This window comes from Bos mutus, chromosome 17 (assembly GCF_027580195.1).
Source record: "Bos mutus isolate GX-2022 chromosome 17, NWIPB_WYAK_1.1, whole genome shotgun sequence".
NCBI lineage: Eukaryota > Metazoa > Chordata > Mammalia > Artiodactyla > Bovidae > Bos > Bos mutus.
This window is the reverse complement of record NC_091633.1, coordinates 70,824,425-70,845,039: the sequence shown is the minus strand read 5'-3', so window position 1 is coordinate 70,845,039 and position 20,615 is coordinate 70,824,425. Positions and strand designations below refer to the sequence as shown.

Sequence of the window (20,615 nt, the reverse complement as noted above, 5' to 3'; positions counted from 1 at the left end):
ATTAAGAGCAAACAGTTCAGGTTCTCTGCATGTGGCCTGATGATTTCAACAGAGAAAGTCATACGCTTTACACTGATTTTAAAGTCAAACACGTGGAAATTTCCATTTTTCATAGCAATTGTTTTCAGATATTAAGAAAATAAAGGAGAATAGCTCATTTTTACTGTTTTAAGAAATGTTTAAATCTGTTGTTATTTTAAAATTATTAAAGCAGTGTAATTACTTATTTGTTTTTGAAATTATTAAAGCATTTTAATTACTTTTATCTTGATGTTGGAACCTATATGGATGAGGAGACTTTCCTTGTCCTTCTGAATAAAAGTGAAAAAGAGAAAATGGATAGCAATCCACTATATTTATTACTGCAGAGTACTTAAAAGGATTCAATACTAAGCACAGCCTTACAAATGAACTGTGACCTCAGTCACCAATGGTGTTTTTAGAGCACTCATAGTAATTTGGAAAGCACTAAGTATAACCTTCTATCAAATACACTCCAACTAAAGTAGAAGAAGGAGGAAATTATGCAGAAGTGTCAGCACTTTTCCAGTAGCAAAAAATGAAAGCACCACACCCATTTTCATCTGAAATAGCTAGATAATTGAGGGTAAGGGGTGCTTTCAAAAAACCTTGTCTGAGTGATTAGCTTTCGATAACTCATCTCTCCTCAATACCCTGGGAAAGCAATGTGATTAATTCAGTGCTCTACTGACCTGAAGAAACTAGAGTCCATGGTGCAGACATTTGATATTTTTGGCCCAGCTGTGCTCTGCTCTATTGAAAAAAATTTTTTTTCCTTTTAGTTTTGGTTGTCAGACATAGTGTAAGTCTGAATAAAAACTTTTTCTGGAAAGTGAGGAAGAGATAAAACTTGAAGGACATTGTCCCCTCTGAGTTGTAGCCACTTCAGCATGTTATGGTTGTAGAGTTGGTGTTGCTAGTTTCAAACAAACCATGATCACTTATTTTAAGGACCATCAGTAAATGTCGTTAAAGGGCTTCAAAGATGGAAAGCAATAAATATATAAATAAACACACCTCAGATGCTTCATATTGATTGGGGGTTGGTTTTACAGTGCAAAACTATTGCTTTAGTGGTTGGAAAAGTGATCCAAAGTGAGTTATCATGCTTGAAGCTGAAGGCCGAGATCATTAATTATTGCCACCTGAGCAGTGCAGCTTAAAAAATATATCTGGCCTGGCCTCAAAACCAGACCCAGAGCATGATGGAGAGTTTAGAAATATTCACAGGAAAAACCAGTGTTCAAGTGCAGCTGCAAGTTGTGAATAGAGTTAAGTTATAAAATAACTTGGTGATTTTACAATGCATCGTAAAAACTGATGTCAAACAAGTCTTGGTGTATACCAATCAACTACCCAGAAATGATTTTTCCAATTTTACTCAAAGATGTTTGCTTTGATAAATCTAGGATGTCAGAAATTTTTTGTGAGAAGGTAATTTAATCAAGTTAGTTGTGGGATATTACTGCTATTTAGACATTTAGTTGCTTACAGATAGAGATGAAAGGAGAGATAAAGCCTAAAGCCCCTGAGTGCTGTTATGAATATATGCATTCTTCCTTTCCAGACTCCCTTTGGATTCTCTTTTTACCTCTGTAGGAATATCTTGTATTTCCCAACCATTTTGTAAATACTTATTGCAAGTTTCTTTTCAGGGTGTCTGATTTGACTGTGATCTCACAGATATTTGTTCTTTGTGGGTGGGGGAAGGTGAGGACCTAAGTGCCTATTCTGTTCTTGGAGCAGCCATGGATGTCCTGTCAAATACCATGCTCCATGCCTAAGTAATTATACAGGATGTGTCTGCACCACAAGATAATGACATCAGGTAATCACTTCATTTTAAAGGTGAGAAAAATCAAGCTAAGAATGTGTCCAAAGATATTTAACAAGTAGAGCAAGGATTTAATGACACTTTCTAATCCTAAATTTTGTTTTTATATTAAATGTATAGATTTTTAAAATTAATTTTCACATTTATTTCAGTGTTCAATATTTCCAGTGATGACCTATATCACTTGGATTGCTATATTAATTGGATAGACTCCAATCTCTTTCTCAGCTAAAAATTTATTTTGCACTAGTACATATGTACATGCACAACATATGCTTTATGGGATTCATGCCTAGAGACGATGTGGTCTCAATGAGAAACACTGACTTGGATGCAGGTAGAGTTGGCACTTTCGTCTAGGATATAATCTGGGGAGTCATGAAGGAATGTTGTAAAGTGAGGTTTCACCAAAGGCCAAAAGAATAATGGGCTCTCCCAGGGGCTAGAGGCTCTTGGCTCTTGGCTTCTGTCACACATGCAGCTCTCCACTGCCCAGCACTAGTCCACTGGATCAGCAGAACTGCAGGCCCCCAAAGAACTGCCAGTTAAAGCACTCACTGGAGGGTCAGAGGTTATGTGAAAGTCATTCAGTCATGTCCAGCTCTTTAAGACTCCATAGACAATGGAATTCTCCAGCCCGGAATACTGGAGCGGGTAGCCTTTCCCTTCTCCAGGGGATCTTCCCAACCCAGGGATTGAACCCAGGTCTCCGGCATTGCAGGAGGATTCTTTACCAGCTGAGCCACAAGGGGTTATGAGGTGACAGTAATATATTCACTCACACATTCTAACTATTATTCCCTATCTTCAAAGGAGCAGAGGATCAGAAAAAAGTTTGTAAGTGATTGATCCAGATAATATGCCTTACAGTTTCTTTCTCACAAGAGGCTGGTACTACTTCATTATTTTATTTTTAAGTTATTCTCAGTGAGTTGACAGTATATAGTATGTTTTATGGAAAACTTCAATGTGTGGTTTCTAATCTTCATGAGAAAAGTAAGATGAAATGTACAAATTTTATTTGTACTTCAAATAATGCTCACAATATCAAGATACAAACATATTAGACCATATGCTATATGCTATATGCATATTAGACCATTAGCATGTATGCTAAATCAAGGGGACAGAAAATGGCTAGATGAAAAACATTCAGTCACAGAAGTAAATATATTGACTGAGAGACTTATAAGCAACAGCAGCAACATCACCTAAATTTTTATTTCAATTTGATAGGTTTTATATTATTGGAATTTTTCAAATAAAACTGTCCTAGGTTATTTAATTTGTAACCAGGTTTGTGTGTGTGCTGAATTTCTTGTCTGACAGAGGAAATGATCTTCTTCCCCATAAATTACTAGGAAAGGGCTAACTAATAGTTATAACCACTCTTTATAATGTATTTACCCCTACTAGAAAGTACATTATATGTATAATCTTCCTTAATTCTTTAGTTCTAAGCTTTTGGGTATCTCATTCTTGTGTCAAAAATCAGGAAAGTGAAGCTAGAGAAGGAACTTGCCCAAGGCCAAACAGCTCCTCAGTGGCAAAGTCAGACTTAGAACTTCTGTTAATGAAGTTTATGTTTTTAATCAGCTAGTCCACTGCTTCTCTCCAACATAACTGTCAATGGGTCACTTTGTCTTTACAAATAGTATGTTTAGAAGAGCTAGAAATAGTTTGACTTTTCTACAACTTATGTACAATGACTATAGTAAACATATACCAGAAGTGCACTCTATAGTAGTTAGCACAGCACATATATAAACTAATAATCCTTATAACAACTTTGTGAAATATTATGAAATAATAAGATTATCCATTTTATCATGAGGAAACTGAAGGCACATGAGATTAAAAATATGGGTCCAAGGTTATCAAGCTGTTAAGAAGAAAACTGGAATTTAGATTGAGAGACTAATTCTAAGTGACACTCTTGTACCTCCCCAGCTGGGTGCTCAGGGGACACAGTGAAGATGCAGTACAGGCACAGATTTTACCAACTGAATATGCATGGTTGACAAACCGATCAGTCTCACGAGGTAGGAAGTGATATGACCCCTTCTTACTCCATTCCATTCCCTCTATTTCCTTTTGGCAAAGTGGATGCCTGAATAAAGAATATAATAATTTCTAGATCTCATTAGGTGACAATACATGGTTTCTGAACATACAAGTTAGTGGCTCTTCTTGAGATTTCTACAGCAAATAATGCCTAAATATGAGAACAAACCAAAAGTGCTGACAGCAAATATATGCCACTGCTGTGGCCAAACATAATCTTATTGCAATGTGTTACCAGAAATGAGGATGAGCCATAAGCAGGGCTTCCTCCGGGCGCCAGTGGTAAAGAACCCACGTGCCAGTGCAGGAGATGTACGGATGCTAGTTCGCTCCCTGGGTCAGGAAGATCCCCTGGAGGAGGGCATGGCAACGCACTCCAGTATTCTTTCCTGGAGAATCCCATGGACAGAGGACCCTGGCAGGCTACAGTCCATTGGGTCACAGAGTTGGACATGACTGAAGCCTCTTAACACACACACATGATAAGCAGGTAAGAGAAGGAATAAACTGCAGTTCAGGTGCAATTAATTTAGCTCCTATGTACCCCTATCCATAAACAGCATCCAGCTGGCAGACACAGGAACTGAATTAGATCAGCTAACTTTCATGGGCTGCCTATATCATTCACTTAATTTCATAAAGCAGCTAACTTTTAAAATCTAAGCAGCATGTGTGTGTGCAGTTGCTGGCTCTTTGAGACCCTACAGACTGTGGCCCAACAGGCTCCTCTGTCCATGGAATTTTCCCAGCAACAATACAGGAGCAGGTTGCCATTTCATCCTCCAGGGTATCTTCCCCACCCAGGAATCGAACACTACATCTCCTGCATTGCAGGTGGATTCTTTACTGCTGAGCCACTGGGCAAGCCTTTAAGACACGCATATGCCCCCACAAATTTGTTGGTAATTTTTTCTATTATACACACATGTGTAAATCTTAAAAATGTTTTATCATCCAAAATGATTTCACATAGCATCAATTGCATTTGGGACTCTGAATTAAAAATTAGAGATGCTTTGAAGAATTGCTCAAGGCTGAGAGAGAGAACCTTAGAAGAAAGAAGGTAAAATAAGTTTTACATGTGCTGGAGAGGGTCCCATAAGAATGGGGTGAAAAGGAGAGTTAAAAGGTCTAGAGTAGCTAAAAGCCATAAAAAACAGTGTCTCCCAATTTCATGGAGCCAAAATATATGCACACTATTTAGTTAGAAGGTTGACACAGTTCCCAGGGGTGAAACCAAGGGAGAGAGGGAGACACATTTTCTTCCATATATGTCTGAGTTATCTTTTTGACAAGGAACATGAAGGGAAATATTCATGTATTACTTGGTTTCATAGCAAACAACAATCACAACTAGCTAATAATAAATTGACTTGATTAGAAAATAGACATTTCTAACCGATGTTGTCTACAAGACAAGTTTAACTACTGTGATATCAAACAAAATAGACAAGCAGCATAGAGAATACCTCTTGCTGCTGCTGCTGCTGCTGCTGCTAAGTCGCTTCAGTCGTGTCCAACTCTGTGCGACCCCACAGACGGCAGTCCACCAGGCTCCCCCATCCCTGGGATTCTCCAGGCAAGAATACTGGAGTGGGTTGCCATTTCCTTCTCCAATGCATGAAAGTGAAAAGTGAAAGTGAAGTTGCTCAGTCGTGTCCGACTCTCAGCAACCCCATGGACTGCAGCCTACCAGGCTCCTCCATCCATGGGATTTTCCAGGCAAGAGTACTGGAGTGGGGTGCCATTGCCTTCTCCCAGAGAACACCTCTTACTTCAGTTATTTTGGGTGGCTTCCTCCCTAGGATTGCTGGGGTCAATGGGATTCTGCTGCAAGTGGCAAGGGTGGTCAGAGGCACCTGCCAATTAGAAGCCAAGGTTTCTTTAGGATGTCTTACTAAAGGATCAACCTCCTCTTTTATCTTCCCAGGAGACTGGATTCATATAAGGCGCATATATATGGCTAGTGCTTCTGACAGAACACTCAACTCCTTTCTCACATGCATATTCTTTTTTTTTTTTTATGTTTTCTTAGAAATTCTTACCAGTTTATATTTTTCAGGGGCAAGGCAAAATCTATTTTTGTTTACAATCATAGTAACAGTAGAAATAAAACTTAAAGTAGGTATTTTATTATGAAAAACAGAATTAGATTTAATACATATTTAAAAATAAATCAGGGGTTTGAGGTCTAGGATATAGTGGTGTAAGTAAGAATTCTCTGCAAGTATTTTAGCTATAAAGAAACACTTCTATATTTTGATTTGAGCTTCTACTATGTCATTCATTGTAATTCCAGATTACAAATTTATAAAATTGTAAAACTGAGCAATGATATATTCTGTACAGAAAACATAATAGGCAGATGTCCCTATCTGATAATATTTTATTCAGGACAAATGAATGAAACAGTTATTACTGCAAAGTAAGTGATGTTTAGTCGAACTCCAGGTAGAAACTTTTACAAATTCACATATGATTAAATAGTCTAGGGAGATGTTTGTAAGTCATTTAGATTAACAAGGGACATTTTAAAGGTCTGGCAGTAGGGAGGAGGGAGTCAGCAGTTTAAGAGGATCCTCTAAAGGAAAGTTGTATTTCCTAGGCTTTCAAATAGGCTAAGCAAAATGCATTCTTCTTTAGCCTTGCACTAGAGGAATACCACTATTAATTATGCAAACATTTTTTGATGTAAAAGAATTTGAGAATGACTCAGCAAGAGATTTCAAAACCAAATACTTCTACTTGCTTATCGAACATGTTCTTTCCAGAACTGTTCTCTGTTCTATGACCTGGGGTGAGAAGATTGAGATCTACGGAGGAGAGGTTCCATCACTGTAGCAGCTTTTGAGAAAACCCCAGTTTTGCCAGGAACATGGACTCATTCAGTTCTACCCAATCTTCCCATCATTTTTACTCTAAGTTGAAAGTAACTGATAGCTTTTCTAAGTTTAGCCTCTAATTTTTCTTTAATAAGCATAAAACAGAGTCCAATCTCCTAACCAAAGACTGGGTCTACCTGTCAAAAGTGCATGTGTGTGTGTGTGTGTGTGCACATGGGTGTGGTTTTCTTCACATTTTCCTCTAGAGGAGCGTGTATGTTGATGGTAACTCAGAAAAGGGGGGACATTTAAATCTTAAGATATAAAGGCAACAGAAGATTTTTTATAAATCCCTGAGAAAGTAATAATTCAAGATTTAGTTGGAGAAGGCAAGGCTCCCAATCATGAGTCCTTTGGAAATTTGGGGAAGAAGTCCTCTCACCTATTTTGGAAACTACTTGCAGATGTAGGGATTGCTCACAACAGGGGCTTTGCAGAGATTTCCTCTGATTTTTTTTTTTCTCCCCAATTTCCCACAGCCTGTGTTTGTCCTATGTCTGCTAGGCTGACATGTGGTTTACCTCGCTAATCCTGCTGCCAGGTTTTACACACTCTCCTCCGAAGTAAAACTGAAGCCAGAGGATACTGAGCAACTCTGGGCATGGGCGCCAGAGCTGTCACAGAAAATTTGCTTCCCAAGTGTTCCTTCCAACTTCCCTTCCTGAGCCCGCGTGAGCCACAGCGCAGCCCTTGGCTAGGTCTTCGCGTTTCCTGCTGCTGCAATCTGTAACTGGATTTTGGATTTTTTTTTTAACTGCAGTTCTGAGGATCTCAGTTCTTAGGAAAACTTTGCTGGTTGTGGGACTTTGAAAGCAGTCAGTTTCTTTACCTCGGTCGCGGAGGCCCATTTTTCCTCCCCTCGGGCTGTACCGAGGCAAAGGCGGCAAAGGGGAGACGCAAACTGCTTGTGTTGGGGAGGAAGTGGAGGTTTGAGCCAAGTTGTCAGCATCCCTGGCCCACCCCCGGTCTGGCGCTCTCGGCTGGCACGTACATCATCTATTAACTGCTGTTCGTGGACGCAGTGCATGATATATTCATTTTTATCTTTAGTAAATTACAAATGGAATTCTCGGCGCACTCGTGTCTGTCTGCTCCTACAGGGCTACCGAAAGGAGGCGGAGAGGAGGCTGTGGCCCGGATCCTGACCCTGATTGTATGAATAAGTAAGCAGGATGCAAGTGATTGGGTTAGATGCCGTGAAGATTTTTTTTTTTTTTCAAGTTAGGAAGAGGGTAAAGAGACAGCCTTGGGGGGAAAGACAAACAGTGCATCCCCAAATCCTCCCACTTTAGCTCTTCTCGCAGTCTTGCTTTGCTGTTTCTGCGGCTTTTAAGGTCTGGCGGCAAAGGAATGTCTGCTCCCCACCCGCGACCACGGTCCCCCACTTTCAGCTCAGACGCGCTGATGTGAAGACTGGTCTTGTCTTTCCAGAGCGGCATCGGGTCCGGGTGCGGGGTGCACGCGGGATCTGAGCCCGAGAACCTGAGCCTGGGGCAGCCGAGCCGTTGAGTAGCTGAAAGGACGGCCGCCGGGAGACAGCCTGGCCGCGCGCCCGCCCGGACCCGCTCCCTACCTGCCCCCGCCCGCCACCTCGCCCGCGCCGGGGGACAGGTCGCCCTGCCCTCTCTCCGCCCGGCGGCGCCCCATGTCCCCGGACACCTGAGCGCCGGGCCGCGCCGAGGAGCCTTCCGCGGCGACAGGAACCGGTGCCCTTCCTCGAGAGGAAGATGGGGCTGGAGAGGCTTTCCCCGGGGATGCTCGCGTGGCTGGCGGCCACCGGGGCTGTCCTCTGCGCGGAACTACGGGTCTGCGCTGGCCTCGACTATGACTACACTTTTGGTGGCTACGGAGAGGATGAGGCGGAGGCGCTGGACTACAAGGACCCGTGCAAAGCCGGTGAGTGCCCTCTCAGGGCAGGACGGCGGGGGCAAGGCTGGCGCTGGGAGGGCGCCGGGTCTCACCTGTCTCCTTCCTACCCCCTCCCCACCCCGAGGGGCCGCGCGGCCCCCGCAGCCGCAGGTCTGCACCGGCGGGACTGGGTGCGGAGCGCGGTCTCCAAGTTTGGAACCTCCGGTAGTTCCTCCGCCCCACCCCCGCCCCGGCGCGGCGTGACGAGCTGCGGACGCAGCCGCTAGGGCTCAGAGCCCGGCGCCTGCGGCCCTGCGCTCCGCGGGCGGCGCCGCCCTGGTGCCCGGGCGGGCGGGCTTAGAGTCGGGACACCTTCGCCCCCTCTCGGCCAGGGTCCTGTGGGCGTTCCAGGAACAGAAGGCATGGGATGCCCTCGAAAGCTCCCCAGCTGGATGGATTTAACCGCGCGTTTGCCCATTTCAGGAAACCTTAAAAAACACTTCCAAGTTGCCGTCCCATTCAAGCTTGTTTCTCTCTCCCTCAATCCCGGTCCTGCGGTGGGACCCGGACACTCCGCCCGGCCCTCCTCCTGCAGCCTAAAGTCTGAGACACATGCCCTGTTCCCGGGCCCTGATCTGCTGAGTTGAGGCCAAGGTGACCAGGGGTTGGTGGACCAACCATTCTCTTGCGAGGAAAGTGGTCACGAGGTTGCTGGGCCCGATTCAGTGAAAGTCTGTGAGCAGACAGCACGTTTTGCCCCATCTCAAGAGGAAGGGGGAGGCAAAATCCCCAAAGTAGATTCTATGCGGGTGGTCTGCATGTGACTCCACACCTCTTTTGACCTCTCTTGAGCCTGAAATTAAGAAAGATGTACGCAAATGAAGGAAAATGCTGGAAATTCCCCTGTTAATTTGCACCTTTGATGACACATTGTCCTAACAAGGAGAGTATGTTAATGACAAGCAGTATATGGATTCAGGTTATCAGATCTTTCTCAGTTCACTCTTACTTTACGTACTTCTTCAAAACTTGGAGTAGCTTAGCAGAAACATGTCAGTCTGGAATTTCGAGTTCTGATTTAATTCAATTTTGCTTATGTTTCCTCATCACCTTTAACCCTCAGCCTATCCCACCAGAAGTTTCCTGGGCCTTCCTTGATGGTTTAGAGGACCAAGACACCTTTCGGCTGTGGTGGATTGCTAGAGGCTGGGCTGCCAGAACTCAGTACTATACATCTCCCTAAACCTACCTTTTATTGAGAAATTTGTTTTGAATAATGTTTGCGACTGGGTGAAAATTGAAAATTTTCTTGTTTTAGGTAAGGTAAAAGTGAAGTATATTATTTCTCAAACTTGTCTAGGAAAACATCTATTCGCTGATGCTCGGTTGTGTGAAAGATTCAGCCAATTTTGGTCTTATTTCAGGAAAATAAATATAGTTTTCTCTGAATGTTAAAGTAAAAGCTTATGCTTTTAAAAATCATTAACTTAAAATATGAATATGCTGCTGCTGCTGCTAAGTCACTTCAGTCATGTCCAACTCTGTGCGACCCTATGGACAGCAGCCCTCCAGATTCCTCTGTCCACAGGATTCTCCAGGCAAGAACGGTGGAGTGGATTGCCATTTCCTTCTCCAAAATATGAATATAAGACATGTCAAAAGTTAACTAATTCATTTTCAGAAGTTCCATTGTTTCAGACTTAACTTTAGAAATTGCTCAAAAGAGTCTGTGAACCTGTGTTCTTTTTGTCTAAAGAGTGTTTGAAGTTTTACAGTTTACTTGTACTAAGTATATTGAAACACATCTCAAGCATAAATGTACATTTTCCTCAGCACATAAACATTCAGGCAAGGGAGAAAAAAAACCAAAACTTTAAGAGTATTTACTTTTATTTTTCCTTTGCTGTTGCTGTTCAGTTGCTAAGTCGTGTCCAACTCTTTGCAACCACTTGGACTGCAGCATGCCAGACTTCCCTGTTCTTCACTGTCTTCTGGAGTTTGCTCAAACTCATTCTACTGAGTCCATAATGCCATCCAGTCATCTCATCCTCTGTTGCTCCTTCTCCTCCTGCCTTCAATCCTTCCCAGCATCAGGGTCTTTTCCAGTGAGTTGGGCTCTTTGCATCAGGTGGCCAAAATATTGGAGCGTCAGCTTCAACATCACTCCTTCCAATGAATATTCAGAGTTGAGACTGACTGTTTTGAGCTCCTTGGAGTCCAAGGAACTCAAGAGTCTTCTCCAGCACCACAACTCGAAAGCATCAATTATTCTGCACTCAGCCTTCTCTATGGTCCAACTCTCATATTTGTACATGACTACTGGAAAAACCATAGCTTAGCCTCTACAGACCTTTTTCTGCAAAGTGAGGTCTCTGCTTTTTAATATGCTCTCCAGGTTTGTCATAGCTTTCCTTTCCAGGAGCAAGTATTTTTAATTTCATGGCTGCAGTCACTGTTTGCAGTGATTTTGGAGCCCAAGAAAATAAAATTTGTCACTGTTTCCACTTTTTCACCATCTATTAGCCATGGAGTGATGAGACCGGTTGCCATGATCTTAGTTCTTTGAGTATTGAGTTTTAGGCCAGCTTTTTCACTCTCTTCTTTCACCCTCAGCAAGATGCTCTTTAGTTCCTCTTCACTTTCTTCCGTTAGAGTGGCGTCATCTGCATATCTGAGGTTGTTGATTTTTCTCCTGGCAATCTTAATTCCAGTTTGTGAGTCATCCAGCCTGTCATTTTGCATGATGTACTCTGCATATAAGTTAAATAAGCAGGGTCACAATATACAGCCTTGACATATTCCTTTCCCAATTTGAACCAATCCATTGTTCCTTTACTAATGGTTTGTTTTTGAACAGAGCTATTGAAGATAAAACAAAAATAAAACTAAATTTGAATGGATTATTACTCTAACTTTATTTCTTCCCTATTTTTGTGTACAAGAGCTAAACCTATACATGTGTGCAGTAAAAGAGAAATAAGAATGGTCCAAGTGGAAGATTGAGAAGCACAGCCACAAACTGAGATACTTTCAAATGATTATCATTGCTTTTTTTAACTTGGTGAAGTGAAAGGCTTTAATTTATTATCTTGGCTAAAGTGTAGCAAAATCTTAGTGCCACCTTTTGGTACTATATAAGAGAAATAAAAGTAATAACAGGGAAAATTCATAGTACATTGAAATCCCAGTCAAAGAAGGCCACTAAAATAAGAAAGATGAAGACAAATATGTGAAAGATAACCAAAAAGCAAGAGAGGATGCTCTCCAGATACCAGGGTACCTTTGATCTGCCCTTCCCCAAGAGGTGAGTGGAGGTTATGGCCCATTGAAAAAAGTGCCCTTCTCTTTAGAAAGAAACAAGGGTCCTAAGTTTCCTGAAACCATGTGGTGGTTTGATGTCATAGTGATAGCATAGCTTTATAGTTTCAGAGCACTTGAGTACATTATTTCAGCTCAATACAACACTCCAAATGGTGGAATTTGTTAATGCCACCATTACCCAGATAGAAAAACAGATGCTCCATGAAGTCAAACAATTTGTTAAGATTACCCAGAACTTGATTTGAAGACTCCTGGCTGTAAAGTTCACTTGTTTTAAACAATTACACTCCATTCTTAATTGGCCTTTTGGAGAACTTCCTTGAAATGCGAAGAGTAGAACTTTGTCCAGGTTTATCTGAGTCTAGACTAATAGAAATGCATTTGCTTTATCTGACATTAATGAAATGACTAAGAACAGTTTCACTTTGCTAAATATAGTGAGAATATAAAGTCCTTGAGGACAGAGATCATAACTGATTTTTAATGTTTATCACAGGAATGGATTAACATTGTTAGATATCTGGAAAATTCTCAATACCTCCTCATATCTATAGACTATTAATATTGATCTTCATCCCTCATCTACATCTCATTCTAACAAGATCAAGTGGTATCTAAGAAGAAATATTCTTCACTATAACTTGTTAGAGTTGTGCCATTCTTAGTATATTTGAGAAGCAATATAACTTGTATACCTTTCAGAACTCTGATTTCAAGTTCATGAAACTATAGGACAGAAAGGAAGACTTTTGTTAATTTAACTTTGATTTAGAAATATATTTTTGATGTAAGTAAAAGTAGATAGGGGCTTCCTTGGTGGCTCAGTGGTAAAGAATCTGCCTGCCAATGCAGGAAAAACTGGTTTAATCCCTGGATCTGGAAGATCCCAAGGAGAAGTAAATGGCAACATACTCCGGTATTCTTTTTTTTTTTTTAATATAAATTTATTTATTTTAATTGAAGGTTAATTACTTTACAATATTGTATTGGTTTTCTTGCCTGGGAAATCCCATAGATAGAGGAGGCTACAGTCCATGGGGTCCCAAAAGGGTTGGACTCGACGTAGGGACTACATAACAGAATTAGGTAAGTCAGTGTAGCACAACCTCAGATGTGTTTGTATAGCCAAATCTGTTAGTCCAGAAAATAGATAATTTACCTCTCTATATAAACAGACACAAAGATGCAGATAATTCAAAAGAATGTCTATCTTTCACATTAAGATGTCAGTACAATACATAGTTATCTAAATTTGCAATCAGATTTATCTTACTTTCTCTAGTTCAGAAGGGTCCTGAGAGATGCTGGAAAGCTGATACTGCAGGAAGTCATTCCAGAACAGAGACTAAGGTGTCCTGTTTCATGGTTGTGCTGTACCAATAGGTGTTAATCTGAGTGTCTGTGAATATCTGTGAAGAGTCTGGGCAAATCTGGGGTGCAAATTAATCTCTCATATTTGTCCAGAGATTACCTGGAAAAGATTACGTGCGAAACCAACTCTGTATTCTCTCTCTACCCTCTTCCTTCCTTCCTTCCTTCCTCCCTCCCCTACCCCCTCCATCCTTTCCTCCCTTTTCTCTTTTTGTATTTAAGGAGATGTCAGGAAATCACAGACAATTGAAAATATAATATCTAAAGAGGGAGACTGAAGAAATTAGAATTTTGAATGATGAGTGGAGGCTGATAAGACTAATTAGCAAGGTTATCTTTATCCTCTTAAACAAATGTGAATACCCTGAAAACAAGACTTTCCTACCTTTAATCTTCTGAGTAAATGGTTTCTTTTTCTTGAAAAAATCCGAGCATGATTAAAGGTCAGTGACTTGCAAGGCTGAATTTGTCCTTAGAGTGGCTTGTTTATTAGAAATAGGCATTTGGCATTTGGCATTGTAAAGGGTTATTCTTTTTTGCTTTTCTTCATAACCAGTGTTCTAGTATACTAATTCTAAGGGAAATTTTCATAAATTTATCATCTCTCAGTAAGATCTTATCACTTTTTGGCTCTTAATATTATACTTTCCAGCTTCCTTGGCAGCCTCCTAAGTATGGCATTTTAGAATTTGATGTTCAACTCTATGCCTTAATATAATATTAAATATCCAAACATGTATTTATTGCTTGGCATCACTTTAGGTGGCCAAACTCTCATGTTAAAAATGCATTTTATAGAGCTGCTTCTCTTAAACAATCTCTTCTGTTTTAGTTTTCATTCCCCAGGTCTTGATTGTTTTTCTCCTCCTGCCTCTGCTGCCCACTCAGAAATGATCAAAATACAGTGTTTGCAAAAGGGATAGATAAGAATTCTATATAGTTGAATTCTATTCATCATTTGCCAGTAGTAGTTCTTTAGCTCTTGTCCTGAGGGCCACACTGATTTTTTTCTTTTTCTTTTGGCCCACCACTGGCAGTTACTGATAATAGTTAGGAATAAGATAGATTGTTTTATTCTTAAATATGTCCTCTCAGACTAATACAGCTCTAAAGCTCCTTTTTGCTTGCATTTTACAGTCTCCTGAGATCTTCCCACTTTTTATCTCTGAAGAGGGTAGTGTGCTTTGCAAATTTAAAATTTAACTTGCATCCATTCTCTGAGGTAGTTTGTGTAATAATTCATGGAACCTTTATGGTTTCCATTCAAGTAGATGATCTTTGAGGCTTCCTTTCTCTGTTTGGGCCTCCTTAGCCCATAGTGGAATATTTAAAAGTGTGTAGGGTCCATAACTTTTACTCTTGCCCTCATAATGGCACATTTTTCTACAAATGTCTAATATATACCATGTATAATTTCTTCTACAAAAACCATATAACCCCCAATTGTATATGTATGAATACTATTTTGTATGTTTTAGCAACTTTCCCTGATTTAAAATTTAGACTAATTTGCCTGTAATTCCACCACCATATTCTTTGTATACTTTAAGGAGATTAGTCACATTAATGATCCTTTAGGTCTCTCAATCAGTGAATGTACTGGACAGAGATTAATCCTTAAATGTTCCTAGAACTCAGGTAGATAGTATCAAATGCTAGTGATTTACTATCATTAATATATATATTTTTTCTTTTTAAACTATTACCTATTGTTTCTAATAGCATATCAGCACATATGCTTAAAATATTTAAAACTAGGACCTTCCCTAAGCTTTTCTAAGAATGCTTAGAAAAGATAGAAGGGAATAATCCATTTAAAATGCAACCTTGCACATCCTGCTGGGAACATCTGGGACCATGCTGGGACCATTCTGGGGACGTGGAAGAAGGGGGTTGTTCTCCCCCGAACTGTAGGGACACCCTCTCCTGCCACAGCATTTTGAGCCCATGAGATATGCCTGGGGTAGGCTGGGGCTCAGGTGCCTGGCAAGATTCCTAGGGATGTGACATTTCCTATACTAGGGAAATTTTGAGGATTCTTACACTTCTTTCATATTCCAAGATATGGAATTAATTAATTGTGGACTTATCATTCCTAAATTAAGGAGAAAGAGTCCTCTCCCCTACCCTGGATACAATAGAGTGATTTAGCAATGTGACTTCAGTGGTTTATTTCCTTTAGTTATCTATTAAAAAATGATATGAGAGGAACATTTTAAAAAAAATACAGTGTCAAAGCTATGGAATGAATTGCATAAAATGTCTTCTTTCTCAGAAATCAGAAACAGGCCTCCTTGTTTATTTATTTAGTTCTTGTTATCATTAGCCCTGAAAATGGGATATTGACTACTAAATTTTGAGATATTATGAGCTGGCTAATGGAATACTTCTTTTGTCAGCTCCTTACAAAATGCATGCTAATCCAGTCAGGCTACATTTGTATTAAGAAGTATGGTAAATTAAGTGTTAATTGAGATTCAGAAAGTGAGCCACTGAGGTGTTTGTCTTAATCAGCTCTTCTCCTGAAATTTATATTTATAGTTTAACCTAAAATATTTGCCATTGACCATATTAAAACAAAACAAAACAAAACTTCTCAAATGGTAGTAGTTCTAAAAAGTTGAAACCATGATGATCAGAAGTGCTTCCAAATATAGTATTTTTTTCAAAACAAAATCTAATTTTATGTATTAATATGCTACTAAAGCATTCATCTTAATGTTTAAGAATGACATTTCAACAATTTCTAACACACTGCACCATTTTACAAATCAGGGAGTGATTAAGGAGGTGGAGACACAAGCCTTATATTTACTGTCATCATCTGGTGTTCTTCTGTGTTGACGAACTTCCTATGTTTAGTTTGTGTGATGGGTGAGGAAGAGGTAGAATAGTTTTTGTATTCCTTACATTTCTCACTTATGTTAAATTGTCAGCACTTGGATTGTGCGCCACAGCAGCAACTCGAGCGGACCCTGGCTTGGCAGCTGTTATGAGCAAGCTCAGAATTCTCTTTGGCCATGAATGTATTTGAAATGTTTATTAAGCAGCATTAGAATTACCTTGACATCAGTTCACTGGACTGACTATTCTGAAAGGATGGAGCTCCATCCCTCTTCCCATGATCTATCTGACCTAAGTGCCTCTAGTTGAAGTTTATAGTTTGTGTTTTGCACTCAGGTTATTGTGTTACTAAGTATCTTTCATTGCATAAAAGTTAAACCTTTAAGATACCCCAGGGAAAAGCATCAAACATAATTAGAAAAGAGCTAGATTGTTCTTTTGCTAGATAATAAATTGCTGCTGCTGCTGCTGCTGCTAAGTCACTTCAGTCGTGTCCAACTCTGTGCGACCCCATGGACTGCAGCCAACCAGGCTTCTCCGTCCAGGGGATTCTCCAGGCAAGAACACTGGAGTGGGTTGCCATTTCCTTCTCCAATGCATGAAAGTGGAAAGTGAAAGTGAAGTCACTCAGTTGTGTCTGACTCTTAGCGACCCCATGGACTGCAGCCTATCAGACTCCTCCATCCATGGGATTTTCTGGGCAACAGTACTGGAGTGGGGTGCCATTGCCTTCTCCCAATAAATATTTGGACCCTATTATACCTCACATATCTAGGAATTGCCTTCATGACTCATGTCAAAGTAACACAGCTCATATTTTTACATTGTAAAATGTCTCTTCTCTTCACTATATCCCTATCAATTAACATTATTTTTAACCCTTTTGGACACATGAAGAAACTGAAACACAGAAGGATCCAGTGGCTGGGCTGTCATCCCAGTTGATAAGTAGTGAGAACTTGACCCTAGGTTTGATATTTGATGCCTTTCGTCTTAAGAATCCCCTTCACTGGCTCTCCCGTCAGCACAAAAGTATTAAGACTGACAATTGAAATGATAGTATTTGTGTCATGATTGTTCATCATAGTAATTTTTTTTCAGTGAGAATACATCTTGCCTTCAACATTCTTGCATTTGATATGCCACATGAGTGAGTGACGTCGCTCAGTCATGTCCAACTTTTTGCGACCCCATGGACTGTAGCCTACCACACTCCTCTGTCCAGGGGATTTTCCAGGCAAGAGTACTGGAGTGAGTTGCCATTTCCTTCTCCAGAGGATCTTCCCAACCCAGGGATTGAACCCCGTCTTCCTCATTGTAGGCAGACGCTTTACCGTCTGAGCCACCAGGGAAGTCCATTAAACAACTATAAGCCACATACTGCTGCTGCTACTGCTGCTAAGTCACTTCAGTCATGTCCGACTCTGTGACCCCATAGACGGCAGCCCACCAGGCTTCCCCGTCCCTGGGATTTTCCCAGGCAAGAACACTGGAGTGGGTTGCCATTTCCTTCTCCAATGCATGAAAGTGAAAAGTGAAAGTGAAGTTGCTCAGTGTGTCCGACTCTTCGCAATCCCATGGACTGCAGCCTACCAGGCTCCTCCATCCATGGGATTTTCTAGGCAAAAGTACTGGAGTGGGGTGCCCTTCTATACTGTTAAAGTCAGGCCAATACTTTCAATCGTGTGGAGTATTGGGCAGATGCTACTCCTTTTCAAGAGAGTATTTTCTAAGTGTAGAGTCACAAATGAAATACCCCAACTGTGTAAAAGACAAATGAAAATGAATATGACTAATTCTAATAGAGATATATTTGAGTGCAAAGTATTGTAGGGGAAAAACTACTATATGTTGCCCCAGGTATATAAATTGTGATAGCAGGCTTTCCATGTTGTTTAAGGGAGGAGTTGGATTTGAGTAGAATTCAGTCGTTAATGTCTGGTTCTTGGCACAGGACCTGCATTTTGTGTGGTACCATTAAATTGTTTCACGATTTAGATTGTTTTCTGAGTATTCATTGAACTCTTGCTTATGACCCCATAAAGAATGTGAAGAACATCCTTTCAAATGCAGGTTGTTCAGGAAAGTGCTTTACAGTGTACATTATGTATGTAAATGATGTGTGAATGCTTTTGAGAAAACAAACATGCTGTGAGAAAGAACTTTATCTTTTCAATCCCAACTTGGCTAAAAGCCCTCAGGTCAAAAACCTGAAAGCTTTGAAGGCTCATAGGGTTAACTAAACTTGACTCCAGTCTGGTTTACTAAGAGTAGGAAGTCAGTCACATTTAAAATACATACTATGTGTAATATTGACTACATAATAATTCTTATAAGAAAATAGATTGCTGTTAGCAAATTATCATGTTTTCTAGGAAGAAGATTTTCTGCTTGTACCTTTTCTCTAACGAAGGAGTGAGAACAACACTGATAAAACTTTTTTTAAACCTAAGAATGAGGGGAAGTTCTCCTTTCATGTTTATTTTTTAGTCCCAAGAGAAGAATGGAGTGTGGCCCACAGGCAGTCATCAAGGGAAGAATAATTAGGATTTGCCATCTGGAATGGGTAACAGAAGTAATGACCTAAAAATCAAGGGCCTCATGTTGCATTATGTTTCTCTGGGTAAAAAGATTGTGAGCAGTTTACTAGGGATATAAGGGAACAAGAGTTAAATACAGAAAGAAGATACTGATTATAGACTAAATATCCAGTGTGTTGCAGGATTTAAATGTTTACAAAAAGAAAAGATTTCTAGAGTATGTGAGGGTGGAATGGAGCGACTTAAACAAAACCATATGCTTCATAAACAAGTACCCCTTAATACCCTTATTTCTGTGTTGAATGGTACCTGTAGCTTAGGGCATTATAATAACATGTGTTCTGTCACACAGTAATAGAATCAGATTTTGAATCTAGAATTCTGGATTCCATGTGTTGCCATGATGTTTCTTCCTTTTTCTTCTATCTCTTCTATCTCTTCCTTTCTTCCTCCTCCTTCTTCTTTTGGTATGAGTACGTTTTTGCAACTTGGCGCTAAGCTTCAAAAATTATATTCTTTAAAAGATTTCAGGGCAGCCAGAATAGTGCATCTATTAAAAACTTAGACTTTGGAGTGACATGGACATGAATTCTGATATTGTACCCACCACATAGTAACTGTTTGTGGCTTTTGGCAAGTTATTTAACAGCTTTATGTTTCAGTTTTCTGATCTATAAAATGGGAATGACATTATGATTCTCATGGTTAGAATTAAATGAATGTGAAGTGAAAACCACTCTGGAACATAGTAAACTGTGTAATTTTTATTCATAGTAGCATAAATATGTAGGAGTAGAGAATTTTTTAAAAAATTGCAGCTGCTTACATGTAATAAAACAATCTTTATAAAAAACATTTGTGGAATAAAGTTCTTTTTTCTTGTCATATATGAAAAATGTATTCATATCTCAAGTCCTCTAAATGTAAAATTGAGAGGTTAATACCCCAGACAGACATTTTTCTTTGGTAAGGTATCAGAGATAAGCAATAGAAACATCCTTCATGCTTTGTTCTCCTGGCTATTTGCTCAGATGCTTAAAACACTTAATCTATTGATAATTTTAAATTCTTTTTGCCTAATGTGTGAAGAGAATCCTGACTATATAGTCCTTCAGTAATTTCTAGTTCAGGTTTCATTTGTCATGTGAATTAACTTAAAGAGCTTACATACTCACAACCCTATGTTTACACAGAGCTAAGTTTACAGATGATTCTAAGCTACAAATATTCATCAATTCACCAAAACTTTATTGAACAGTTACTGTGAATACATACTTATAGAAATATGAAAAATGATACAATGACTGACTGACCTAGTGTAGTCTTAATTTTATCATTTGTAAGTAAATGATAGTTAATGTATAGTTTTTTGTTTTGTTTTGTTTTTTAATTTTATTTTATTTTTAAACTTTACAATATTGTATTAGTTTTGCCAAATATCGAAATGAATCTGCCACAGGTATACCTGTGTTCCCCATCCTGAACCCTCCTCCCTCCTCCCTCCCCATACCCTCCCTCTGCGTTGTCCCAGTGCACTAGCCCCAAGCATCCAGTATCGTGCATCAAACCTGGACTGGCGACTCGTTTCATACAAGATATTATACATGTTTCAATGCCGTTCTGCCAAATCCCCCCACCCTCTCCCTCTCCCACAGAGTCCATAAGACTGGTCTATACATCAGTGTCTCTTTTGCTGTCTCGTACACAGGGTTATTGTTACCATCTTTCTAAATTCCATATATATGCGTTAGTATACTGTATTGGTGTTTTTCTTTCTGGCTTACTTCACTCTGTATAATAGGTTCCAGTTTCATCCATCTCATTAGAACTGATTCAAATGTATTCTTTTTAATGGCTGAGTAATACTCCATTGTGCATATGTACCACAGC

General features: G+C 39.9%; 1 protein-coding gene across 2 annotated transcripts in view; it reads left to right on the top strand.

Annotated features, from left to right (window-relative positions):
- The first annotated feature begins 8,036 nt into the window (after positions 1-8,036).
- Positions 8,037-20,615, top strand: part of TLL1 (tolloid like 1) — a 323,584-nt gene continuing 311,005 nt past the window's right edge. Inside the window, exon 1 of one of the 2 annotated variants that reach the window (XM_070386689.1) lies at positions 8,037-8,697. In XM_070386689.1, the coding sequence (XP_070242790.1) occupies positions 8,529-8,697 (169 nt within the window). In that variant the 5' untranslated portion in view covers positions 8,037-8,528. The remainder of the gene's footprint in view (positions 8,698-20,615) is intronic. The other variant, XM_005887409.3, reaches the window with a different exon arrangement.